The sequence below is a fragment of the Diabrotica virgifera genome, chromosome 6 (assembly GCF_917563875.1).
Source record: "Diabrotica virgifera virgifera chromosome 6, PGI_DIABVI_V3a".
Lineage (NCBI taxonomy): Eukaryota > Metazoa > Arthropoda > Insecta > Coleoptera > Chrysomelidae > Diabrotica > Diabrotica virgifera.
In genome coordinates this window covers 85,194,399-85,220,810 of record NC_065448.1, presented here as the reverse complement: position 1 = coordinate 85,220,810, position 26,412 = coordinate 85,194,399, and the positions used below count along the sequence as shown (strand labels likewise).

General features: G+C 36.2%; 1 protein-coding gene across 1 annotated transcript in view; it reads left to right on the top strand.

Moving 5' to 3' along the window:
* LOC126886554 (zinc finger protein 239-like) overlaps positions 1–20,605 on the top strand; it is a 39,211-nt gene extending 18,606 nt beyond the window's left edge. The window contains exon 2 of the mRNA XM_050653509.1: positions 16,731–20,605. Coding sequence (XP_050509466.1) covers positions 16,731–17,458 — 728 coding nt within the window. The 3' untranslated portion in view covers positions 17,459–20,605. The remainder of the gene's footprint in view (positions 1–16,730) is intronic.
* The last annotated feature ends 5,807 nt before the right edge of the window (positions 20,606–26,412 follow it).

The following is a 26,412-nucleotide window of genomic DNA, read 5'->3' as shown; positions in this document are numbered from 1 at the left end:
TGCAAGGTAATAGTTAGTGAGACAGTAAGCCAACAACATAAGCTGCTTGTTCTGGACATCGAAGTAAAAAGTGAAACTAAACCAAAATATCGAAGAGGACCACAAAAAATCAAGTGGTGGATGCTAAAAGATGAGAAAGAAGGTCTATTCAGGGAAAGAATAGCAGAGAAAATATGTTGGAACATGAAAGGAAGCCCTACTACAATTTGGAGAAAAATGGCCAGTAGTATTAGAGAGACTGCTATTGAAATACTGGGGAAAACGTCAGGAAAAAAGTTTGAGGATAAAGAGACTTGGTGGTGGTCAAACGAAGTTCAAGGAAAAATAAAAGAAAAGGGAAAATTATATAAAAAGTGGCAAGAAACCAAATCCAACACAGATCTTCAAAACTATATGGTCGCGAAAAAGGAAGCGAAAGTAGCAGAAGCGTATTCAAACCTATACGATCAATTTGATACCACGGAAGGCGCAACGAAGATATATAAAATAGCCAAACAGAGAGCAAAGAAAGCAAAAGATTTTAATCAGATTAGATGTATCCGAGATGAAAATAATAAAATACTATTTCACGAAAAGGATGTCAAAAAGAGATGGAGAAAGTACTTGGACAGCTTATTAAATGAAGAATTTGACAGACAGCCTGTGGAGCCAACGGAGACAGTAGCAGCAATGGTCACCAAAATAACAAACGAGGAAGTGGCTCAAGCGCTTCAAAAAATAAAGAAAGGAAAAGCGGTAGGACCAGATGATATTCCTGGGGAAGTATGGAAGGCATTGGGAGAGATAGGAACAAGGTGGCTAACAGGTTTATTTAATAGAATTATGGAAGTTGGACAAATGCCAGACGAATGAAGAAACAGTGTACTAGTACCTATCTACAAAAACAAGGGAGATATACAGCAGTGTACAAACTACAGGGCTATAAAACTGCTTAGCCACACCATGAAAATATGGGAGAGAGTAATTGATAGACGGATACGTGAAGAGACCGACATATCCGAGAATCAATTTGGCTTTATGCAGGGCAGATCAACAACAGACGCAATTTTCATTATAAGGCAGTTGATGGAAAAATACAGGAGTAAAGAAACAAACGCTCATATGGCATTCATTGATCTTGAGAAAGCATATGATAGAGTTCCTCGAGAGATTCTGTGGTGGGCACTCAATAAGAAAGGAGTCCCTGAAAGGAGTAAAGATTGTGAGGGATATGTATGAGGGAGTAACGACTAGTGTTAGGACAGGTGTGGGAGAGACTGATAAATTTCATGTTAAAATAGGATTACACCAAGGCTCGGTGCTTAGTCCGTATTTATTCTCATTAGTTTTGGACCAGATTACAGCGAAACTACAGGGTAACATTCCATGGTGCTTAATATATGCTGATGATGTCGTGTTAGTAGGAAATAGTGAAAGAGACTTGGAACAAAAACTGGAACAGTGAACACGAGCTCTGGAGGAAAAAGGTTTAAAACTTAGTAGGACAATGACATAGTATTTGGAATGTTCATTTAAAGATGGAGTTACTACAAATAAAATGGTATCTTTGGATGGTGAACTGATTGTAAAAAGCAATAGTTTTAAGTACCTGGGATCGGTATTACAGAGTAATGGAGAAATAGATGGAGATGCATGCAGTAGAATTAGGGCTGGATGAAGTGGAAGGAAGCGAGTGGTGTGTTGTGTGACAGAAAAGTTCCAATGAAGCTGAAAGGAAAATTCTATAAAACAGCCATAAGACCGGCTATGATGTACGGAACTGAATGTTGGGCAGTGAAAAAGAAAGAGGAACAACGAATGCATGTGGCGGAGATGAGAATGCTTAGATGGATGAGTGGAGTGACAAGAAAGGATAAAATTAAAAATGAGTACATTAGGGCAAGTCTAGGTGCCAAAATGAGAGAGCATAGATTGAGATGGTTTGGTCATGTTCAACGTCGAGAAGTTAATCATCCAATACGAAGAGTAGCTGAAGTGCAGATTCCTGGAAGGAGTAGGAGAGGAAGACCAAAGAAGACGTGGGGTGAGACGATTAGGCAGGACATGTTGGTAAAGGGGATTAATATTGATATGACCCAGGATAGAATTGTGTGGAGAAATGCAATTAGGGAAGCCGACCCCGCATAGGGATAAGGCAAAGAGAATGATGATGATTTTTAGTAAGAGTACTTTTTTGGATAAAGTACTTACTTTTTGAGTTATTTGTGAAAACCCCTCGAAAAACGTGTTTTTTGTTGAAAAATGAACATCTTCACTCGCAAATAACTCAAAAAGTATTAACTTAGTGAAAAAACTATACAGAACAAAAGTTGTTTAGAATTAGTCACTTCATCAAATTCCGGACGTTTTATGATACAATATTTTGAGCCTATATTTTTCTCCCCCGGACAAAGTCACACACCGGCACAATATTACTTTTTTTCTTTGGCATTTTAGCTATGAATATGCCAAATTTCTTGTCAATCCAAGCGGCTCTTAAAAATTTGGAGGCTTTGCAATATTTCACCATCAGTAAACGAACTATGTATTGTAGATATCGTTAAAGAGCTTCACAGTAAAATGTTTATAGTTGGTTTGTATTTTAGGTTGTTCCCAGGAGGAGAACAAAATGATAATTACGGAAACATTACATTCGTCTCATAAAGGAAAATATACAGGTCATCACGTTGAAGGAAAACTATTAAATACAAATATGAAAGTTGGGACTGGACAGAGACCTTACAAATGTGAAATTTGTTGTAAACAGTTTTTTCAGAAAGTTCATTTAAAAATACATTTGATGGTGCACACTGGAGAAAAACCGTACCAGTGTGAAATTTGTTTGAAGCAATTTACTAAAAGAACAAATTTAAAAGTACATTTGCGAACACACAGTGGCGAAAAACCTTATAAGTGTGAAATTTGTTTAAAGCCATTTGCTACTAACAATGATTTGAAAATACACTTCAGAGTGCACACTGGCGAAAAACCGTACAAGTGTGAAACTTGTTTAAAGCAGTTCATTACGATGGGTCAGTTGAAAAGACATTTGATAGTGCACACTGGAGAAAAATCATACAAATGTGAAATTTGTGTTAAACAGTTTGGTGAAGCGGTAGTTTGAAAAATCATTTGACAACACACAGTGGAGAAAAACCTTATCAGTGTGAAATTTGTTTGAAAAAATTTTCTCGAAACGGTTTGTTAATTTTACACATGAAAATTCATACTGGAGAAAAACCGCACAAGTGTGAAATTTGTTTAAAGCGATTTATTGCAACAACTCATTTAAAAACCCATTTGCGAACACATACTGGAGAAAAACCATACAAGTGTGAAATTTGTTTCAAGCTGTTTTCCCAGGCTGGCGCTTTGAAACAACATACCAAAGTTCACACTGAAGAAAAACCTGATAAATGTAAAATTTGTTCTTTGCAGTTAACTACAAAAGGTCACTTGGAAAGACATTTGAGAATACACACTAAAGAAAAATCTTTCAATTGTGAAATTTGCCTAAAGCGATTTAATGCAAAAAGTGATTTAAAAATACACTTGAGAATGCACACTGGAGAAAAACCATACACGTGTGAAACTTGTCTAAAACAGTTTATTACGACAGGACATTTGAAACGACATTTGATAGTACACACTGGAGAAAAATCGTACAAGTGTAAAATTTGTTTTAAACAGTTTGGTGAAGCAGGTAGTTTGAAAAATCATTTGACAACACACACAGGAGAAAAACCTTATAAGTGTGAAATTTGTTTTAAACAATTTACTCGAGCGAATTTGTTAACTTTACATACGAAAGTTCACAGCGGAGAAAAACCATACAAGTGTGAAATTTGTTTTAATCAGTTTAGCCAAAAAAGTACTTTGGAAATACATATGAGAGTACACACTGGGGAAAAACCTTAAAATTGTGAAATTTGTTTCAAGCAATTTACTACAACAAGTCACTTGAACAGACATTTTAGAATACACACTGGAGAAAAATCTTTCAAGTGTGAAATTTGTTGTAAGCAATTTAGTGAAGCAGGCAATTTGAAAAGGCACTTAAGAACGCACATTGAAGAAAAACCTTAACACTCTGATTAACGCCCGACTAACTTTAGTCCGAGGCCTAAGTCAATAACATTCATTTTTCATATATATTCGATTCGCTATTCTGAGACACAACTGTCTATAGTCCGTCTCACCTTAACTTTACAGTATAACATAGGGCTTTAAGGAACATAGGCAATGCAGTCCTTATGAAAGTTTTTAGCGCGGTGATGCCGATTTTCTTAAAAATCATTTGTAATCGAACATTAGAGAGATTAAATTAAAACTGTTTTCGAAAGGCAATCTACAATTTTAGGATTCATATGCGTAATAACAACTATAGTATATCAAATGAACTTAAACGCGTATGAATCCTAAAATTTTAGATTGCCTTTCTAAAATAGTTTTAATTTAATCTCTCTAATGTTCGATTACAAATTCATCACCGCGCTAAAAACTCTCATGAGGACTGCGTTGCATATGTTCCTTATACTGTAAAGTCAAGGTGAGACGGACAGTAGTGATCATGATACTATAAATAACGAGAAAGTATCTTCCCGTAGCGCAAATACATCCGAGTTCGCGCATGATGACGTAACTGGAGGCCCGAATTTAAATTCTTGTTAAAGTTGAATGGGCTTTGTATGCATTCTTTGATGAAATTATTCAATTAGCAAAATAATATTAAACTTCAATGTATTCGAAAAAAATTTGGTGTCGAGATTCCTGTCAAAATAACTGTCAAAAATAAAATATAAAATAAACTTGGCTTAAAACCGCGAACAATTCAAACTAATCGGACATTACGAATGATTACGAATTATTACGAACTTACAGGTTCCACCTACCTCACGACTTCCGGATAATGTATTATCTTATAATTTATAGTATGATGGTAGTAATGTTAGCACTTTTTTTTATAAGTTAGGTTAGGTTAGACGTGACTGAAAATTACAACGCAACCTAACATACCAGCTCATAGCCAATATTATTAATAGTAAACAGACATAAATAACATAAACCTTACGCCAATCAACAATTATGTATTTCCACCATTATAATGTACCTATCAGGGCCGTAACTACCATTAGGGCAACCGGGGCAGTGCCCCGGGGCCCCCTGCCAAAGGGGAGGCCCCGCAGGTGCCCCTTTTTGACCGTATGCATAGAGTTTAACGAGGAAAATAAAAATATGTATTTTAAAAGCCATCCCAACGAAATATTTTCAAATGACACAGTTTTAAAAAGACCTTACAGGGGCATCCTAGAACTGAACATAAAATTTTAATTTTTCACTGGAAAAATTAGTATTTTCGAGTAAAATGCAATTGGAAAAGAACCCTTATAAATGGCCCCTGAGACCTAAGCTGAGCTGTGGCTTCCGAGACCTTAACATAAAAATTTAAATTAATACTTATAAATTAGTTATTTCGGCGTAATAAAACCTAAACTGCCATTGGAAGAGGGGCCCGGACTAAGCTGGGACCCCCGAGAGCTTTCGTAAAGATATAAATTGTTACTGGGGAAATTGGTTATTTTGGTGAAATAAAAACTAACATGCAACCGGAATAGCGGCCCCCGGTCCCAATTTACCCAGACCACATCTTGGTACGTGAACGGAACCACATATTAAAAAGAAAGGTAAGGGTAAGATGGAATGAGCACATTGGAATCAGCCCTACCAGTACCACAGCATAATAAAATAAATCTAACAGCAGTTACGGTATTCGCCTTCGAGAGTGAACCTTCGCTCACTGCTGAAGGTACCGGATATCGTTTTCTAATATCCTCGTCAAATAGGATTCTGCTCTCATTATAGCTGTATACAATTACTTCCTGACGGTCTCCTCCTTTTTGACATTTTCCTATCTCCGTCAATTTTTCTTCCACAAATTCCATATCGAATTTTACCGCATTCTTGAATTTTTCTTCCGCCTTTTCAATTTTCTGTATCTCCTCAGCAATCTGATTTAGCAATCTTCCTGAATTTTCTCTAAATAAACCTTCATGTCTTCATATTTTTCCATTCGATTTTGAAGTTTCAAGAAATTTTCTTTTTATTGTTTCATTATATTATCTCATTTTGTTTTACTATCTGTTCATTTTGTTGTTTTTCTTTTAAATTTTTTAAAGCGAATAAAAAATAAGGTAAGGTGATTTCAAAATTTTTTTGTGTTGGTCAACTAAAATAGCAATATGTAGGTTCAAGAAACTTCAGTCATAGAATCCATTAAAATGCGTTTTTAAGGGGTTAAATATCAAACATTTTTCCGGACCCCGCCTTCCGCTGGGGAGTAAACCCCCAGACCCTCGGCAGGGTGCCCCCAGATCAGCTTTGCCCAGGGGGGCCCTAACATCGTAGTTACGGCCCTGGTACCTATTGATAACAAAAAATGAGAAAATTATTTATTATACAAAATAAACATATTTTGAATAAATTCCACAAAATTTTGAGTTTAGTATACACTCCCACTATTTCCAATAATTCTTCCTTTTTAATGAAAGATTAAGTTGATTTAAGCAGTTAACAGTGTGAGGCAGAAATTGTGCTGTATGTTTCCTATTCTGAATGTGTGAAAATAAATCTCGGCTGAGTGCATTTAGTTTAATAAACAGCGACTAACGATGGACTAAGCTAAACCCTCTCTAGTTTCGGACTAACACTTAATCCGAAGTAATAGCAGGTTTAGACCGAGGCTAACTTGACGTTTTATATTCATAACCTTAAAAACTGGCTAAATACATTATTTGCTTTTGGTTGCTTTTATATAGTAACATTATTATTTATAATGGATAAATTTTATCAAGGATTATTTTATCAATGATTTAAGATTAATAGACCAATTAAATGAGGATAGAAATCAACGGAACTATGCACCTCTAAAGTCAAATACCGGCTTTCAAAAGGTACAGCAGTTAATATGAAATATAAATAAATAATATAACATATAAAAACACCAGGTAGCACCTTCTCAGAACAAAGTCCAACTAAAATTTATGCAGAAATGTCACTGATCAGCTGTTCAGTGGAACTGGAAATGCCACCGATCAGCTGTTCGGTCTCTTACTGTCAAATTCCTTAGATAAGGAAAGGGTGGTTAAATTCCATAGACATATATATTAACATAGACAGAGTGTCATGTTGAGCGAAATGACGACACCATCCTTTTTTTGTTTGGCTGAGTGCTGTTTCACTCTTACGCATAGTAAAGCTGCGACAGTAGTCTTCCCCTTCCGTGCCTATACCCCCGGAAATCGTACACGTGTGAAACTTGTTTTAAACAGGTTGGTGAAGCAGGTACAGTAAAACCTCCGTTAACCGAAACCTTTTTATCCGAAACATCGTTTAACGGAAACAATTTGATATTAATTTGTCAACACCATTAACACTGCTTTCATACAACTAAAGAACGCAATTAAATATACAACACATTATGAAATTACCTCATAGTATTTTTTAACACCAATTATTTCGGTTAACAGAGATTTTACTGGAGTTTGAAAAATCATTTGACAACACACACGGGAGTAAAACCTTATCAGTGTGAAATTTGTTTTAAACAATTTTCTCGAGCGAATATGTTAACTTTACACACGAAAGTTCACAGCGGAGAAAAACCATAAAAGTGTAAAATTTGTTTTAATCAATTTAGCGAAAAAAGTACTTTGAAAATACATATGAGAGTGCACGCTGGGGAAAACCCTTAAAGTGTGAAATTTGTTTTAAGCAATTTACTACAAGTCACTTGAACAGACAATTTAGAATACACACTGGAGAAAAATCTTTCAAGTGTGAAATTTGTTGTAAACAATTAGCGGGCAATTTGAAAAGGCACTTAAGAAAAAGATACATTGGAGAAAAAGCGTATTGGTATTTCTTTGAATTGGTTCCAATCTTACTTGGATAATTGGAAACAACTGGTTAGAATAAATGATACAGACTCTAGTCTCAGAAACATTGTATATGGTGTACATCAAGGTTCAGTATTGGGTCCTCTATCTTTCCTTGAGTCCATGAGTTAGATTTATTAAAGCACAGAGGCTGAGATGGCTGGGACACATAGAGAGAAGGAAAAACGACCTACTGATTAAGAAGATCGCCAGATGGCAACCAGAAACTGAAAGACCAAAGGGAAGACCCAGAGAGAGATGGGAGGACCAGGTCATGAGAGATATCAAAATTCTGGATGTGAGAAACTGGAGGGAACTATGCACATATCGAAATGAGTGGAAGAAAATTGTAACGAAAGCCAAGTTATACAACAAACTGTGACAACATACAAGTGGAATGCGGAGTGATTCATCGAAATAAGCGAATCAGAGAGCTCTAAGTAAGAGCGGCAAATATTCCACCTGGAATGAAAAGCCCTGATGATGCTTATGATGATCCATGCACTATGTGGGCACAAAACGCAGAGTACTTATAGAATATAAATTTCTTTAAACTGGTTTATGTTATTTACAGATTCCTGTAGAATTATATATGTATTCAAATTAATGGGTACAATTATACCCAACGTGACTGAAACGGTTAAGTATTTATTTTCGTTTCGGAGCCGAAAAACCAGGTTCTTTCACTCTTTAGCCTCATGTTTTGATTCAGGATCATGGTGATGAATAACAAGTGTCATCTATTGTGATGAGTCGACGCACAAAATCTGCTTTAAGCTTTCGAAAACGCTCTAAATGTTGCTGATAAAGTCGCATTCGAATGTGTTTGTCTTCCGTTGTAAGCGAATGCGGCACCCATTGTAAACACAGCTTTTTGAAACCCAATACTTCAGCCAAAATATTGCTTACTCTGCCCAAGGAGATGCCTAGGGATTCTATTAAATTACTTTCAGTCACTCGATTAGTTTCTAATACCATATCATGTATTTTTTCTACAATTTCTGGTGTTGTTGCTGTTTTTGGACGTCTGTAACGGGTAGTTCTTTTAGGACGACAGACTCAGTAAAACACAGGTTGAAAACAAAGCAAATCTATTGATTCTAAATTATGTACAAAATACGTCAAAATAATAATTCAATATTCTATTTCGTCCCAGCGAAGTCCTCCTCCGAATGGGCGTCTGTAACAGAAGAACAAAATTAACGGCGATATTCAAATATATATTTATCGGGGCTCGCTCACTACGCTCGCTTCCGTTGAATTACGAGTCGCAGATTACCTCACTTCGGTACACCTTGCGTCTCGTCTCGAGTTGGCCTGCCTAAGTTTACGAATCAGTCAATACAGTGCACGTCGCGACTCAGGTCGGCCTGCCTCGCTCACTTCGCTTGGCTGGTTATGGAGCCCAGAACGGTCGTTCAGGACTGACCTGATTTCTGCTTGCGACCTTCTTAAATATCCGTGTGCCGGTGTTGTCTCGGAGAGGTGGAACTCGGTGGGGGCATCTGCGCGAATTTAGAGAATCGCTCGGTTCCCAGTGTCGAGGCGTGTTCAGCATATCGGCATATCATCACACCCCCTCTTCTTCGAAAAAAAAGAACATACCTTTTTTTTTTGTCTACAGTCGTTTGATCCAGTGGCGGCTCGTATAACTTTAGGAAGGTAGTGCCAGAATCCGGGCAGCTGCCTAAATTTTTTTGTGGCGGTTTTACGATATGGTCAAAAAGGATATAAAATATAAATAGAGTATCACGATAAGCTGAATTTAATTGGGTTTTTATATTTAACTTACCAAGCATTGAAAAGCTAAAAACGTTATTCATGTGCACTTTAGATTTTTCATGGGATTTCAATTTCTCCCATATACCGGGTGGTGAATTGGAACACGGGCCATAGGAAACTCAATGTAAAATTCTAAACTGTTGAATTCCTGCTTCCCTAATTATTTTACATCAAAAGTCATAAGAAACTATTTGTAGAGAATTGAAATCTGTATTGAAAACAACTGTTAATATTGTTCTACGAACAATAATTATTTAAAATTTTGTAAAAATATAATACAATTTTCAGAGAAATACGCCAAAGTTACGCCACACACAGTGCAATAATGTGTATAAGATTGCATTCGGTGACAATGAGTTTATTATATTAACAATTTGAACTGTCAATTTCTTTATTTATTTTATCATTTATTGTTTAAAACACAATAAAGTTGATCAGATACCCTCAGTTAAGGAGAAAGTATTAATAATAAAGATATTTTCCTTAGTCAATAGTATGCTCACTGTCAGTTAAATAGTAACGTGTGGCCTAACATGCCCACACATACCTACTGCGGTAAATACATTATATTTTTCCAAAATTTTGGAATGTGTTTAAATCGTAGAACAATTGTAACTTCTGTTTTTAGTATAGATTTCAATCCTCTACAAATAACTTCTCATGACTTTTGATGTAACATAATTAGGGAAGCAGGAATTTAACAGTTTAAAATTTTACATTGAGTTTCCTATGGCCCGTTTTCCGATTCACCACCCTGTATGTACAAGATCATCGGTGCCTTTGTTTGACCAAGTCTCGTCACCTCCAAACAAAACGCATACAAAACAGAAGAGTTTATTAGTTTGTTCGCAACCACACAACCAGCTATTTTTATCATAAATAATTTTATTAAACTTACGACAGCGAAGTTTTTGTCCATTTCCACTTTGTTTTTCAATTTTTAAATCGGGTAAAGGCCGACCGAGTTCTTTAATTTGTAGTTTTTTTTTCTAACGAAAAACCACCAAAAGAGTTTTTTAATATACTAATTTAATTCATTGTCAATAAATACATTAAACGTAGAAAATAATCAAAATATTATTTTTATACCTACGACACCCACGATCACAACGCACTAACTAATAATTACAAATTAAAAAATATAGTAGAGTATAAACACAAATATACAATACAGTAGTAGACAATAAACACAATAGCGTCAAGCGAACGCGTAAAGAAACTAGAAATATGTAGATCTAAAACATTGTATCTTAAGATCCACTAACTTCCTTTTCGAGATTTCGAGCCTGGCACGGAGACTCCAATTTAAACGTATGTTAAAAGTGCAATACCGCTCTCTCTCTGTCACTTACACAGGATGCTCATACAATCTTTCTCTTTTCTCACGAGCCACTATGCCGTTCGGCACTGGGATTTTTATGATTTTCATCCTTTATCCGGTCAGCTGTGGGTGGCCAGAGTCGGTAGATTTGCATTGCGCTACACAGTTGCCAGATTTGATATAATTTATAAAAATAAAGAGAAATATTCACAAAAAAAATAAACAGGCATTAAAATGTTTTTAAGATAAAAAATATGTTTCTGCATAGTTAGCAAGGTAGTGCCATGGCTCTATGGCACTACCTCACGGGCCGCCACTGGTTTGATCCCATCTATTCCTCTGGGGGCTCGTCCGGGATTTCTTCTCCCACCCACAGCTTTAAATCTTTTACATGCGCCGTCATCTGCTTGCGGCTACTGCTATCGGCAAATTTCAGTTTTACGATTACTGGCGATATCACGGATGTTACTATGTATGGTCCCGAGTACTTTGGCGCTAACTTGCTGGTGAACGTTGCGCTAGCCGATGATAGATAGTGTTCCTTTTTCATGACACGGTCTCCTGGATGTGGCCGTCAGTCTCTTCGCCTTAAATCGTAATGTTTCTTTTGGTCCTCGAAAGCGTGTTCCATGTGTACCTTTGCCAATTTCCTTAACGCTTCTAACTTGCTTAAGTTTTCTGCGTACCCCTGTATACCCTGGTCGTTGGTCACATCTGTTGTACTAATTCTCTTCCAAAATTGTGAGCGGCCGTGGGTAACGGCATAAACGCTGGCCTCATTCGCCAGTAGACGTGGGTTCGATCCCTGCCAAAGACAAACCATTTTCATTTCCAATAATGACACGACCCATCTCACCGTGCCTCGGAGAGTACGTTAAGCCGTCGGTCACCCTGGGCTAGTGTACATCGACACTAGTTACTTGAAACAGGGTTAAAGATGTAATTGGCGCTGGAACTATCCGAAAGGATCTCCCCGGCAAAAATGCCATACGATATTATTATTATTATTATCTTCCAAAATTGAGAAGCGCTGGTGAAAATCCTGTCGAATCATGTTTTGACGAATTTATGGCATAGCAGAATTCTGGTATGAATTTGTCCCAGTCTTTATGGTTATCCTCCACGTAAGTAGCTATCATTGTTTTCAGTACCTTGTTTGTTCGTTCTACTGGATTACATTGGGGCGAGTATGGTGGTGTCAGAATGTGATTTATGTTGTAGGACTTCATGAATGCCATAAAGCTGCTACTTGTGAACTGCGCGCCGTTGTCCGAGATGATTTTCTTTGGGATTCCGAATTGCATAATTACTTTTGATCGTAGAAGGTCGATGAGGGAGTTCGTAGACGCTGCTTTTATTGGTTGGGCGACGACCCATTTGGTAAACCGGTCTTGCACGACTATCAGGAAAACGTTTCCCTTTGTAGATCTTGGGAATGGTCCCACTAAATCAATTGAGACAGTATGCCAAGGCTTTTCTACAGCGGACGGTTGCATTTTCCCGGCTGGTTGCATTTGAGACGGTTTATATTGGAGGCACTTCGTACAGGTTTTAACGTAGTCTGCAATTTGTTTGAACATCTTAGGCCAATAGTACTTCTGTGCTATCCGGCAAATTGTTTTTGCAATTCCTAAATGGCCTGCTGTGGTTGAGTCGTGATTTTCCTTCAAAATATCTTTCCTTTTATATCTTGGTACGCATAATTTCCATGGGATGTTAAATTCTTGGCTGCTCCAAATGTGTTTATATAGTTTCTCGTTTGATATCTGTAAATCCGGGAAATTGCCTGGGTTTTGGAGCACATTCATATATAAATTATCGTACCAATCGCATGATTCTAGTTCCGATGCTAACAACTCCAGCTCTGGTTCTTCATTAAGGATTTCTTGTGGTTGCCGTGATAAAGCATCTGCTACCTTGTTCAGAACTCCCTTTCTATATATGACCTCGAAACTGCTCGTACTGCTGCAGTTCTAAACTCCATCTGGCTAATCGGCCTGACGGGTTTTTGAGATTCTTCAGCCATTTGAGAGATTGGTGATCCGATATAACCTTGAAGTTGTACCCTTCTATGTATGGCTTCATTTGCTTTATCCCGTACACTAGGGATAGACATTCTTTTTCCGTTGTGGAATATTTTGTCTCGGCTGGTGTGAGGGTTCGACTAGCGTATGCGATTACCTTATCTTGGCCGTCGTATTTTTGTGTTAGCGCTACTCCAAGTCCGCAGTTTGATGCATCTGTCTGTAGGTAGAACGTTTTTGAGAAATCGGGACACGCTAATACTGGAGCCGTCGTAAGTTTTGCTTTGAGTTCCTTAAACGCGTTTTCCTGCTTATCCGTCCATTTCCATCTTATCTTCTTCTTTAGAAGCATGTTTAGTGGTCCTGCTATTGTCGAATAGTTCTCTATGAATCGCCGATACCATGAGGTTATTCCTAAAAAGCGACGGAGCTGACGTACATTTCTAGGTGCTGCAAGTTCGGTTATAGCGCTGGTCTTCTCCGGGTCAGTTTTTATTCCTTCTGCTCCCACAACGTGTCCTAAATATTTGAGTTCTGGCTGGCAGAATGTACATTTTTCGAAGTTAAGTTGTAATCTGGCTTCTTTTAGTCTTCGGAAGACCTCTTGTAGGTGATATAAATGCTCTTGGAATGTCTTCGATATTACCACGATATCATCCAAGTATGCGAACGCGAATTCTACATCGGGTGGTATTACTTTGTCTAGCAGTCGTTGGAAAGTTGCTCCGGCGGAGTGCAGTCCGAACGGGGTAGTTCTGAATTGAAAATGACCTTTTCCGGGTACGCTAAATTCTGTCACTGGGCGGCTTGCTTCTTCCAGGGGTATTTGAAAATATCCCTGCTTCAAATCGAGGGTTGAGATGAAATTTGCTTCCTTAAGTCTATCCAAAGTTTCTGATATCCGAGGTAACGGATACGCGTCCTTTTCTGATAGTTCGTTGACTTTTCTAATGTCAATGCAAAATCTGTACGAGTTATCTTTTTTTCTAACTAGTACAATCGGTGAACTCCAACCACTTGCGGAAGTTTCGATAGTTCCTTCTTTCAACATTTTATCCACCTCTTGGTTGATGATCTGCAACATTGCGGGATTGTGCCGCCTATACTACGGGATTGTGCTTTATTAAGTTGGTGGGACCTGTTAACTTCTCGAATTCCCTAAGTTCTTTTCTTAGCAACCTTTCTAGCTCTGTATTTTGAGTGGAGTCTTTTAAAGTGTTACATGTTTCCTCTTGATGTTGTTCGTACTGTTTGGATGTATCCCTATCGAACTTAAGTTCGATCGAATGCTCCCTGAGGAATTCCACTCCTAGTATTGCATCTTCCGTTAACCCTGGCATTATTATAAATGTTTGTCTTGTTTGTAAATTATCGATCTGGCAGTCAATTGTTAACTTCTGGTTGAGCTCCATTGAAGATCCGTTTGCTAGTCTAGTTCTTCCGTTATAGCTATGTAGGGAGTGTTTGAATATCTGCGCTATTCTATCTCCAGCGTAATTTTTGGTGGTCCCTGTGTCAATTAATGCTTTGTAGGAACTTTGTCCGATTTTCAGTGATGCAAACAGTCGCACGTCATTGCTTGCTTGTTGTGTAACGGCTAGAACGAGCGGAGTCGAATCTTGCTCCTCAGACTGGGACGACTCCTTGTTTCTCCAGTCTGTTATTCGTTTCCCTGACGTCTGGAACAGCAGTCACTGCTATAGACCCCTTCTTTGCCGCATCGCGAACAAAACTTTTTCCATGGGTTTTTACAATTCCTCCGGAAGTGACCTGGCATCTTGCACCGGAAGCATGTCCTTTTGGCATCGTATTCTGTAGGGTCTGTACGTCTCTAATTTCCGTGAAAATTCTGATTTTCTCAAGTCCTTTCGTCTTCCAAAGTTTCGTATTCTTGGGCCAATTCTTGCAATCCCGATAAGTTTTCGAAATCCCGGCGGCGAGCATAAAGCTTATATTCTGGCAGCATATTTTTATATATCCTGTCGAGTTCTTGGTTTCTTGAAAAAGATCCCTGTCGTCTGATTAATGTTTGAATATCCGTGATGTATCTATCCACTGGTTCGTTTTTCCTTTGCTTCCTGTTTCTGATCTGCTCTTCTAGCTGTAGTAAATATTCTCTGGGATAGAAAGCTTTCTTAAAATCTTTGATGAAGTCCGTCCATGAATCCCAATTTCTGTTGTTGTTTCGGTACCATAACAATGCGTGGTCTCCTAACAATTATGGTAATGCTTTTAGCAGATCTTGCTTATCGACCTCGTAGGCTAGGCTTAATTCGTCTATCCTCTCTATGAAGTCTACTGCATCCGAATGTTTCTTGTCGAAACGTGTGTTCCACCTCCGTACTTGATTTAGCAAATCTGATTGCCTCATTTGTTTTGTCATTGTTAAGTCTTGTAATTGGTTTCTGATTAATGAAATTTCTTGGGTCAGTGTGTCTGGTTCGGCTTCCTTGGAAGTATTGATTTTTGGGATCGTTCCTGTCGCTTCCCCGCGATCCTTATAAAAGGTTCTGAGTCTTAACCTTAACTCGTCGACGGTTCCTTTGGAAACCAATCCGCACCTTTCGGCGTCGCGCTGTAATTCCCGATGTACCCGTCGTGGCACCTGATACTGAGTCTGTCTCTTTATCTGTCGGCATTTTTGGTATTATCTGGGCGTCGAGTAACGACGTACTTGCGTATATTCTAACTTTTGCTCGGGCGCCAAATTTGTAACGGGTAGTTCTTTTAGGACGACAGACTCAGTAAAACACAGGTTGAAAACAAAGCAAATCTATTGATTCTAAATTATGTACAAAATAAGTCAAAATAATAATTCAATATTCTATTTCTCTCCGAGCGAAGTCCTCCTCCGGATGGGCGTCTGTAACAGAAGAACAAAATTAACGGCGATATTCAAATATGTATATATTTATCGGGGCTCGCTCACTACGCTCGCCTCCGTTGAATTACGAGTCGCAAATTACCTCACTTCGGTACACCTTGCGTCTCGTCTCGAGTTGGCCTGCCTAAGTTTACGAATCACGTCAATACAGTGCACGTCGCGACTCGCGACTCAGGTCGGCCTGCCTCGCTCACTTCGCTTGGCTGGTTATGGAGCCCAGAACGGTCGTTCAGGACTGACTGATTTCTGCTTGCGACCTTCTTTAATATCCGTGTGCCGGTGTTGTCTCGGAGAGGTGGAACTCGGTGGAGGCATCTGCGCGAATTGAGAGAATCGCCCGGTTCCCAGTGTCGAGGCGTGTTCAGCATATCGGCATATCATCACACGTCTTTGACGTGGATCGTATTCAAGGCTTGTACTACTACGTTTAAATTAAGAAACTCATCTTTCTAATGTAATAATTGAAGGCCTTCAACACTTCCAACATTCGTTCATAAATTTCCTTTGCTTTTAAACCTTCCAAAAATAAAAATTCAATCACTACAGAATACTTGATTATTTCCATTGTAAAAAATACTGTGACACACCGATACTAAATAAATGGCTTCTACACCAAGAACGAATCGACAGATTGAAATACAACCCCAAATACGTTCATAAGAAGAGTGTACTAACATAACAAAAAATTAGACTAATTGCAACGCCCTCTCTCATCGAACCGCAAAACTTATTGAACAACCTAGTATATTTTAAGAATTAAGTTTTGGTTTCTGCATAAAAAAATTATAATTTTGTTTTAATTTTAGGTTTTGCACAGAAGAAATTGTTGGAAATGGAAATTATGAGTACATTACCTGAACATTCATGCAATAAAGAACAACAGCTAAGTCCAAACTCGGGAGAAACTGTTCAGACTGAAAAACGACTTTACAAATGTGAAATGTGTTCTAAGCAGTTTTCTCAATCATGTAATCTGAAACAACATACGAAAGTTCACACTGGAGAAAAACCTTACCAGTGTGAAATTTGCTTTAAGCAATTTAGTCAAGCAGGAAGTTTGAAAAGACATTTGATAGTGCACACTGGGGAAAAACCTTACAAGTGCGAAATTTGTTTTAAGCCATTTAGTGAAACGCGAAGCTTGAAAAAGCATTTGAGATCGCACACTGGAGAAAAATCTCACGAGTGTGAAATTTGCCTTAAGGAATTTACGGAGTCAGGCAGTTTGAAAAGGCATTTGAAAGTGCACACGGGAGCAAAGCCTTACAAGTGTGATATTTGCTTTAAAGAATTTACCGAATCAGGCAGTTTAAAAACACATTTGAGAACACACACAGGAGAAAAACCTCACAAGTGTGTAATTTGTTTGAAGCAGTTTACTGATAAAAGTACTTTAAAAACACACATGAGGACGCACACTGGAGAAAAACCTCATAAGTGTGAAATTTGTTCCAAACAATTTAGTGTAACGAGCAGTTTAAAAAAACACTTAAGAATGCATACCCGAGTCAAGCGAGAAAAGCTTTACAAGTAGACTGAAAGCTAGAGCCGAAAAATCATCGTCATAAAAAATATGGAGTTTTTCCTGTGAAATGTGTCCATTGTACATATAGGGGAAGGGAGGGCAAGACGGAAGGCTTAACTTTATAATGTGTAAAAGAATAAAACAACGTAATACAAAACTTTCATTTTAATCATTCTTGAAAGAGACCTTATACAGTTACAAAAATCAGCCATTAAATAGTATTAATAATAAGTAGAATTTTTTTATGAGTAATTAAAAAATAATGTCAAAAATTCCATCTTGCTCTTACCCTGAGGGCAGGATGGAAAGATTGTTCGGGTAAGATGGAATGTAGAGGAAAGCTCTACATTTTACAGTTTACACACATAAAACTGCCATCTTCTGTGTCGGTACACAATTCATGTGCCCAACCATTACATACAGGACATTGTACCCAGTCCTCTGTGGGCGGTTCCACATAACGTTCACCACATACACAGAACACATCATTTTCTGAAGACTGTTCTAAATGTTGTACAATATTTTTAACTTTTTCTGTTTTTGTCCCTTTTCCTTTAAATTTTCATTTATTCTAGCAGGTTCCTATTTCCTTGCTTTTATTTTTGCCCAACTATTATCTTCCAACTTGCCCTAAATTGCAATTTTCCATCTTGCCCATATGCCCCATTCCAATGATAATATCAATATTTTAAAAATGCTTTATTATTTCTCTTATTTAAATATCAATTCAGATAACCTTTACCTAATAGATACTTTGTATAAATGCATAATAATAATATACACCTTGTTTAAATAATCGTATCACAAAAATTCAATAATTGCGTAATATTTAACTGCGAAAATAAGAAGGAAGCGTGTACACTCATTGGCTGACCGGAACTGAGTGAGCCGTCGTTTGTAAATGGAAGAGGTTCACCTGCATCTGTGTGAGTGTGAATCCGGGCGCTTCATTGCGCAGTTCAGGTTTTATAGGTAATTTTCATCTTGCCCTCCTCTCCCCTATTGACAATTATGACCCCTTTCAGGCTGACACCTCAGTGGATACAGGAAGTAGCAATAAGGGATGAAAGGGGAAAGTTAGTGCAGTCATTAAAGGTTTTTACCTCCTATTTTGTTAAACCTCCATCGATTTGCATGAAAATTGGTGACTAGTTAGAGCATACCTCAAGAAATAAAACTGATTTGGTGCCAACTTGCACTTTTACCCTGGTGGTGAATACCACCCTTCCCCGCGGGTGAAAACAATTTTATTAAAAATATCCCCACAAATCGATAGAGGGACAAATTTTAAGTAAAATTTGTGATATCATGTTATTAAAATTAATCAATACTTTTTGAGTTATTAAAGATTAAATATTTGTCTATTTAAGAGCATATGCGTGAAGTTACGGATGATAAAAAGAACATATTAATTAATTGTATGTTAGTAAAATATTATCTTTATATTATTTCGATATTTAATTGAATTTTTTCTATCAATATAAACTGAATATGTCCAGAAACTGGGGTGTCCAATAATGGGTACATTTGACATATTCGAATACACTTTTGCTAAATTTATAATATCGAAATAATATAAAAATAATATTTTAGTAACATACAATTAATTAATATATTCTTTTTATCATTCGTAACTTCACGCATGTGCTCTTAAACAGACAAATCTTTGATCTTTAATAACTCAAAAAGTATTGATTTATTTTTATAACATGATATAACAAATTTTACTTATAATTTGTCCCTCTATCGATTTGTGGGGTTATTTTTAATAAAATAGTTTTCACCCCCGAGAAGGGGTGATCCACCCCCAGGGTAAAAGTGCAAGTTGGCACCAAATCATTTTTATTTCTTGGGGTATGCTCTAACTAGTCACCAATTTTCATGCAAATCGATGGAGGTTTACCAAATAGGAGGTGAAAACCTTTAAAGACTACACTAACTTTCCCCTTTCATCCCTTATTGCTACTTCCTGTATCCACTGAGGTGTCAGCCTGAAAGGGGTCATTATTATGAATATACAATAGACACATTTCATATGCCAAACTCCATATTACTTATGACGATGATTTTTCGGCTCTAGCTCTTAGACTAAAGTGAAAGTAATGGAATTCCCCATCTCTAGTTGGGCAAAGCAACACGTGAAAAATCGGACTATAAAAATTCAATTTTTTTGGCAAATAAGAGATAGTGTCTAAAGTAATTTTATTCACAGTTTGTGGAACAAGAACATTGTAAAGTGAAGTTATAGAAAACAGCTATTGAAACAAACTGTAAGTTACAATAATATTAAATACAGTATATAAACTTGGAACAACAAATAAAATTTTATTTAACATCACGCTTAAAAAAGGAGGTCATTAAAATGATGTAAACGGAAAAGTATTTTAATTTAAGGGGGGGGGATGGTTTAAAATATTTTAATTTTTTAAATTAGTTTAAATGAAAGTGCATACTTTCCAGAATACTCACTGGAAATTTTCAGAATGATGGGAGTAAAATTACCAAAGATACGGCGTGTTGAATATCCCTACCTTCGACTCGCTTTGCCGTTGCTTCGCGCCAGCACGCTTGAGCGTAGTGAGAAACGTTAAACAACTGTTTGCCTTCTATTTTGTAGATTACTTCACGATGCAAAAATCATATTCCAATGTGCATCACTTTACGATTTGGCAGACAAATAAGAAGATGAAGATGCAGTTGTCAAAACTTTAAACGCATTTTTCTCAAAACTGATTTTTCAAATGCGGTGGACATTGTAACTGAAAAAATACTTGACCGATCTACCTGAAATTTTGCACATATTTTCTTTAGACATTTCATGAGGTAAAAACGTCGAGATATTTTTCGTTTTGTGCTTATTTTTTGTTCAACATTAATAAATCTGTTGATTTTCACAAAAATTTTACCAAAAATTTCGTATTTTTCACTTCTGAGTGATACCAAAAATCATTAAAAATAAAAAACTCAACGTTGTTACCTCCTAAAACTCATAATCTAATTAAATCTTTTTGAATTGTTTATTATTATTTATCGGCCGGTCAAAATTTGTCACTAATGGCTTATTTTTCAATATTTTGGATTTAATTCTTTTTAAAATATTCTTTGAATTGTACTTAATATGTTTATTTAATTTAAAAATAAAGTAATTCTACCATAGCTTGGAAAAAAATTCATAAAAATGTGCTTTTTGATTTCAAACCATACCCCTCCCTTTAATTCAATTCAATTTAAAGGTACCTAACAGATTTGAACGAAAAAAATATTGCTTGAGAAAATCATCTTCCTTTGATGCGTTGAGTGGGTAGGGTGATTTTAACGCGAACAATTGGTCTTTTTCGAAAAGTAAAAAAATATCAAGAACCCCAGATAAAAAGAACATAGAGGAAGACAAAATAGACCAAATATTAAATATGATGGCAAACTTAACGAAAGAGACACAAGATCTGAAAATTCACGAAAAATAAATTAAAGAGGAGCAAAGGCAATACAGAGAAGACATGAGGGAACTCAGAATTGAATTAGAAGACAAGAGAATAATGAAGTGCGAAGAGATAACATTGAAAAAGGAACTGGAAGATGTAAAATGGCGCCTTGAAAGACTCGATAAAGCAAAAAAAGAAAATAATGTTATAGTGCAGGGAGTGACAATAGATACAGGTGATAGAAGATTACGAAAAGAAACAATGGACAACTTTATGAAAAAAGAATTAGATATTAATATAAAAATAGAAGAAGCAGTGAAATTAGGAAACAAAACGTGTCTAGTCAGATTGCCAAACAAAGAGGAAAAAATAAAAGTAATGGAAAATAAAAGAAAACTTAAAGAAGTGAAAGAAGAAAGAATATATATAAACAATGATCTGACAAAAGAGGAATTACAAATACAAAAAGAAATACTCAAAATAGCAAATGATGAAATAAAGAAAGGAAAACGTGTCCAAATTAAGCACAACAAACTGATAGTAGATGGACGGGAGAGGAAATGAGAACAAGAATCAGTTGGAGGAGGTTTTTCAAAATGTCTCAAAAAACTAGCAACTGATGAAAGAATACAAGACAATACTTATTTAGGGACGGACGAGGCAAATAAAAAGGAAATGATTGCAGATAAATTAATGTACCCATCAAAAAAGAGAAATAAATAAGAGGAGATAAGGAAACAAAAATAAAAGACGAAAGCAAAAAGATAAAAACAAAGAATTGAAAATAAGCACATGGAATATAAGAACGATGTTGGCACCAGGCAAAATGCTGGAAATAAGCAAAGTATAAAATGGATATTGCAGCACTGCAAGAGATACGGGGGGGGGGGCAAAGGACAAATTGATAAACAAGACTTTACAATATACTCAGGAGTAAAGAAGCAAGGACAAAAAGGAGTGAGGTTTACGATTCTAGTACAGCTAAAAGAAAAAGTCATAAACTTGAAACCAATATGTGAAAGAATGGCGTATATAAGAATAAATAATAAACCATTCAATATATCACTATTAAACCTATACGCACCTACAGAAACAAGCAATACAAACGATAAAGAAAATTTTTATGATAAGATAGAAGAGATGGAAAAAATACCTAAAGAAGATGTTATAGTTATACTAGGAGTTAGGAGATAGGTCTGGATCCTGCGTATGAAAAAAAAGTTGATTAATAGCAAGCTGAAAATTTGTTAATAGCTTAAGGGTGTCTAGTCGGACAAACTTTGATATATGGGAACATTGGAATAAGGGTAGTTTTAATTGTGGAACAGATTTAAAAATTTGGAACGGTCAGACCACAAAAACGGCACATGTATTTTGTCCGACAGAACAGACTTAAACTCTCATGCAAAAATCAGACTGCTGTTTATCACCAAATGGACGTTTTAATGAGTGGAACATGTAGAATATGTCAAATGACAGGAATTATGACAGGTGATTAATAGCAGTCTGATTTTTGCATGAGAGTTTAATCTCTGTTCGGAGAGTTTAAGTCTTTTTTTTAATGTGTGATTTCCACCTGAGTCTTGCATCAAGAGTGGTACCCAGATATTTTGCAGTATGTATCATTTAAGCCTGAAACGCAGAGAGTCGCAGACGCGACTCGACTCGTCGCGGACTAGACTAGCTCAGATTCTTTACGTTGTTTTTAGAGGTAACACAGACGGGGCGGCGTACGTCGACTGAACCCCCGCTGAGATGTCGAAAGCGACGCATCCCTTACTATACTTTGATGCAGTAACACACACCAGACGCTCTTAAAATTTTCGATGCAGCGACTTTCTGGCGACATATCCTGGAACCCATCCACCGCCAATCGGTTTTACGACTTCGACGGCATATCATAAATGCGTGTATCGTGGTATATCACAGACGTTTGAGCTGTTTTCTAGCGAATTCTGTAGTGAGTGTTGTCAGATCGTGTTTTTGTGATGGAAAATACAGATGTAGAAAAATTAATTAATGAAATTCAGATTAGACCAGCTATTTGGGATATGCGTATTGATGAATATTCAAACAGAATAAAAAACAGGCCTTATTTATTATTTTATTTATTATGCTCTACAGGCCTTGTATTTACAATTTTAGATAATACAGTTTATGCTAATAATTTATATATAATTTTATTTTATGTCTATGTAAAAATTGCTGAACTATGGTTCTCCAGTATATCCTATTTTTTACCTCCTCTTGCCTGTGTGTAATTTCCATCGATAATATACCTTCCTGAAACTTTCTTGCCGTCTTTTTCTTGGTCTACCTCTTCTCCTAGTCCCAACTGGTCTTCTTTGCAGTACCATCTTTGGCATTATTTCCTTATCCATCCCCTCGACATGACCTGCCCACCTGATTCTTTATGACTTTGTGTATCTTGTTACACTTGGTTCCTTGTAAAGCATCCTTAATTCTTGATTGGTGCTTCTATGCCAGCCGTCTTCTGTATCTGTATTCTTTCCCCTGAAAATAGCTCTTAGTACGTTCCGTTCTCAACTCTTTATCATTTTTTCTTCTGTTTAATTTAGCACTCATGTCTCACATCCGTAGGTGACTGTTGCTCTTATTACGGTTTTGTATATTCTGGTTTTCGTCTTTCTCGATACGTACTTTGAGTTTAATTTGAATAATTTTTTTGTTAATATTAATTTCTGAAACATCACTATTTCCCAATTAATGGGGAACAATAGATGTGCATCAATTTAACACCTGTATTTGCTCAGTGGCGTACCATAGAATGGACAGCCCCTTAGCGTTATAAATAGCTTTTCTTAGGTGATAGGCTTTCCCTCATAACGGTGTTATCTCTTGAACATGGGTCTTTAATACTTACTAATAACTCGTGAAAAGATTTTTTAGACATTCTTGTAAAATTAAACAACTTTTTATTATATTAATTTCGTTATTTAATGTGTAAAAAAATCCCTTATAAATGCTGTCGTTTCTTTATGATGGGATGTATCCAATTTCTGCGTTTCTTTTTTTCTTTGATCTAAGATAAAGTAAACTTGCATTTATCACAAAATACAAATCGTCATAACTTCCAGACATCGTATCGTATAGCATCCAACACGCGACTAAATTTGGCAACAACGAAATACAAATACTTTAAATCGTAGCATAGCTGCCGCTGTTACACCGCGCCATGTGTTTTAAGCTGCCTCGACGTCGACTCGACGCGCGCCGCCTGGTGTGTCCTAGCGCGGTGTAACAGCGGCAGCTATGCTACGATTTAAAGTATTTGATATACGATGTCTGAAAGTTATGACGATTTGTCTTTTGTAATAAATGCAAGTTTACTTTACCTTAGATTAAAGAAAAAAAGAAACGCAGATATTGGATACATTCTATCATAAAGGAACGAAAGTATAAGGAATTTTTTACACATTATATAACGAAATTAATATAATGAAGGCACAGAGAAGTTTTTTAATTTTACAAGATTACAAGAATGTCTAAAAAATCTTTTTATTAGTTTGTAGTAAGTATTAAAGAGCAATGTTCAAGAAATAACACCGTTATGAGGGAAAGCATATCACCTAACAAAAACTATTTATAACGCTAAGAGGCTTGTCCATTCTATGGTACGCCACTGAGCAAATACAGGTGTTAAATTGATGCCCCTTCATTATACCCCATTAATTGGGAAAGTGGTGTTTCACAAATTAATATTAACAAAAAAATATTCAAAATAAAGTTAAAGTACGTATCGAGAAAGACGAAAACCAGAATATACAAAACCGTAATAGGAGCAACAGTCATCTACGGATGTGAGACATGGGTGATAAATAAAACAGAAGAAGAAATTATAGAGAGTTGAGAACGGAACGTACTGAGAGCTATTTTCAGGGGAAAGAATACAGATACAGAAGACGGCTGGCATAGAAGCACCAATCAAGAATTAAGGATGCTTTACAAGGAACCAAGTATAACAAGATACACAAAGTCATAAAGAATCAGGTGGGCAGGTCATGTCGAGGGGATGGATAAGGAAAGAATGCCAAAGATGGTACTGCTACGAAGACCAATTGGGACTAGGAGACGAGGTAGACCAAGAAAAATACTGCAAGAAAGTTTAGGAATATATAGTATCGATGGAAATTATACACTGGAAAGAGAAGGCGAAAAATAGGATATAGTGGAGAACCATAGTTTAGCAATGTTTACATAATAGACATCAAATAAAATTATATTTATAGACCAGTAAGGATCTGTTTTTAGGTGGATGTGAGAGGTGGCATTCAAATTTTTGCGGATAAAGTTAGGTGATAACTTCGTTAATAATAATTGATTTATGCTCCTTCTCAAATATGCCCGGAACATTAATAAAAAAAAATAAAATATTTAAAAATTTCAAAAGATTTTGTTTTTTTTTTTCTACTTTTTTTTGCTTATAACTTAAAAACTATTCATTTTAGAACAAAGTCCTATGGGAATAAAACAAAGATAATTAAATTTTCTATCAGATGCGATTGGTTAAAAATGTCTTAATTTATCACCCTTTCTTCAAAATAGCAATAAATATAAAATAAGGGGGCAAAACAAGCCTGTCCTTATTCAATAATTTTCCATCACTTAGGTTACACTTGGAACCTTCCTAATTCGCTTAGAACATTTTTGTAATGTGCTAAAACCGTACACCAAATTTCATTAAAATTTACGTACTAGATTTTGCATAATAATTTTGCAATCTAAACTTTTTTTTAAAAATTAAAATTTTTTAAAATCTTGCACAACAAAAACTAGAACATACAAAGATTTGTCCATTTTTTTTTACATATAAAGAAGTACTCCACCTATCTAATGCACTTTACAGAATTGAAATCGGATTATTTAAGCAGCCTCAGCAATGTTTTAAAGTTATAAACAATTTTTTGGCTTATAAACAAATTAGTGCTGTGGTCAGGAGGGGGCGCTACGGGCTCCTTTATTTAGATGGACTTACCCAAGTTTTTTTTATGTATTTTGACCCGTAAAACACGAATTTTTTGGGTAACAGTTGATCCGGATGTCGATAAGATTGTTATAAACAAAGAACTTGAGGAATTACATAAAATCAATTTTTCTCAAAATAAAACATTTTTTTGTATTTCTTGGGTAATTCTAAGCAAAAAATGTTCTTACAAGTTTTTTCGTAGGATGCATAGTTTTCGAGATAAACGCGGTGGAACTTTCAAAAAATCGAGAAATTACAATTTTTGAACGCGAATAACGTTTGATTAAAAAAATAAAATAGCAATTTTGCTGACAGCATTTGAAAATTTAAGTCAAATTATACTGGTTTTAATTATTTGCATTGCTAAAAATTGTTTATAAATTTAAAACATTGCTGGGCCCCTTAAATAATCCGATTTTAATGCTGTAAAGTGTATTAGATAGGTAGAGCACCTCTTTATATGTAAAAAAATTAGCTAACTTCTAAATGGTCTACTTTTTGTTCAAAAAGATTTTAAAAAATTTGAACTTTTTTAAAAACATTTAGATTGCAAA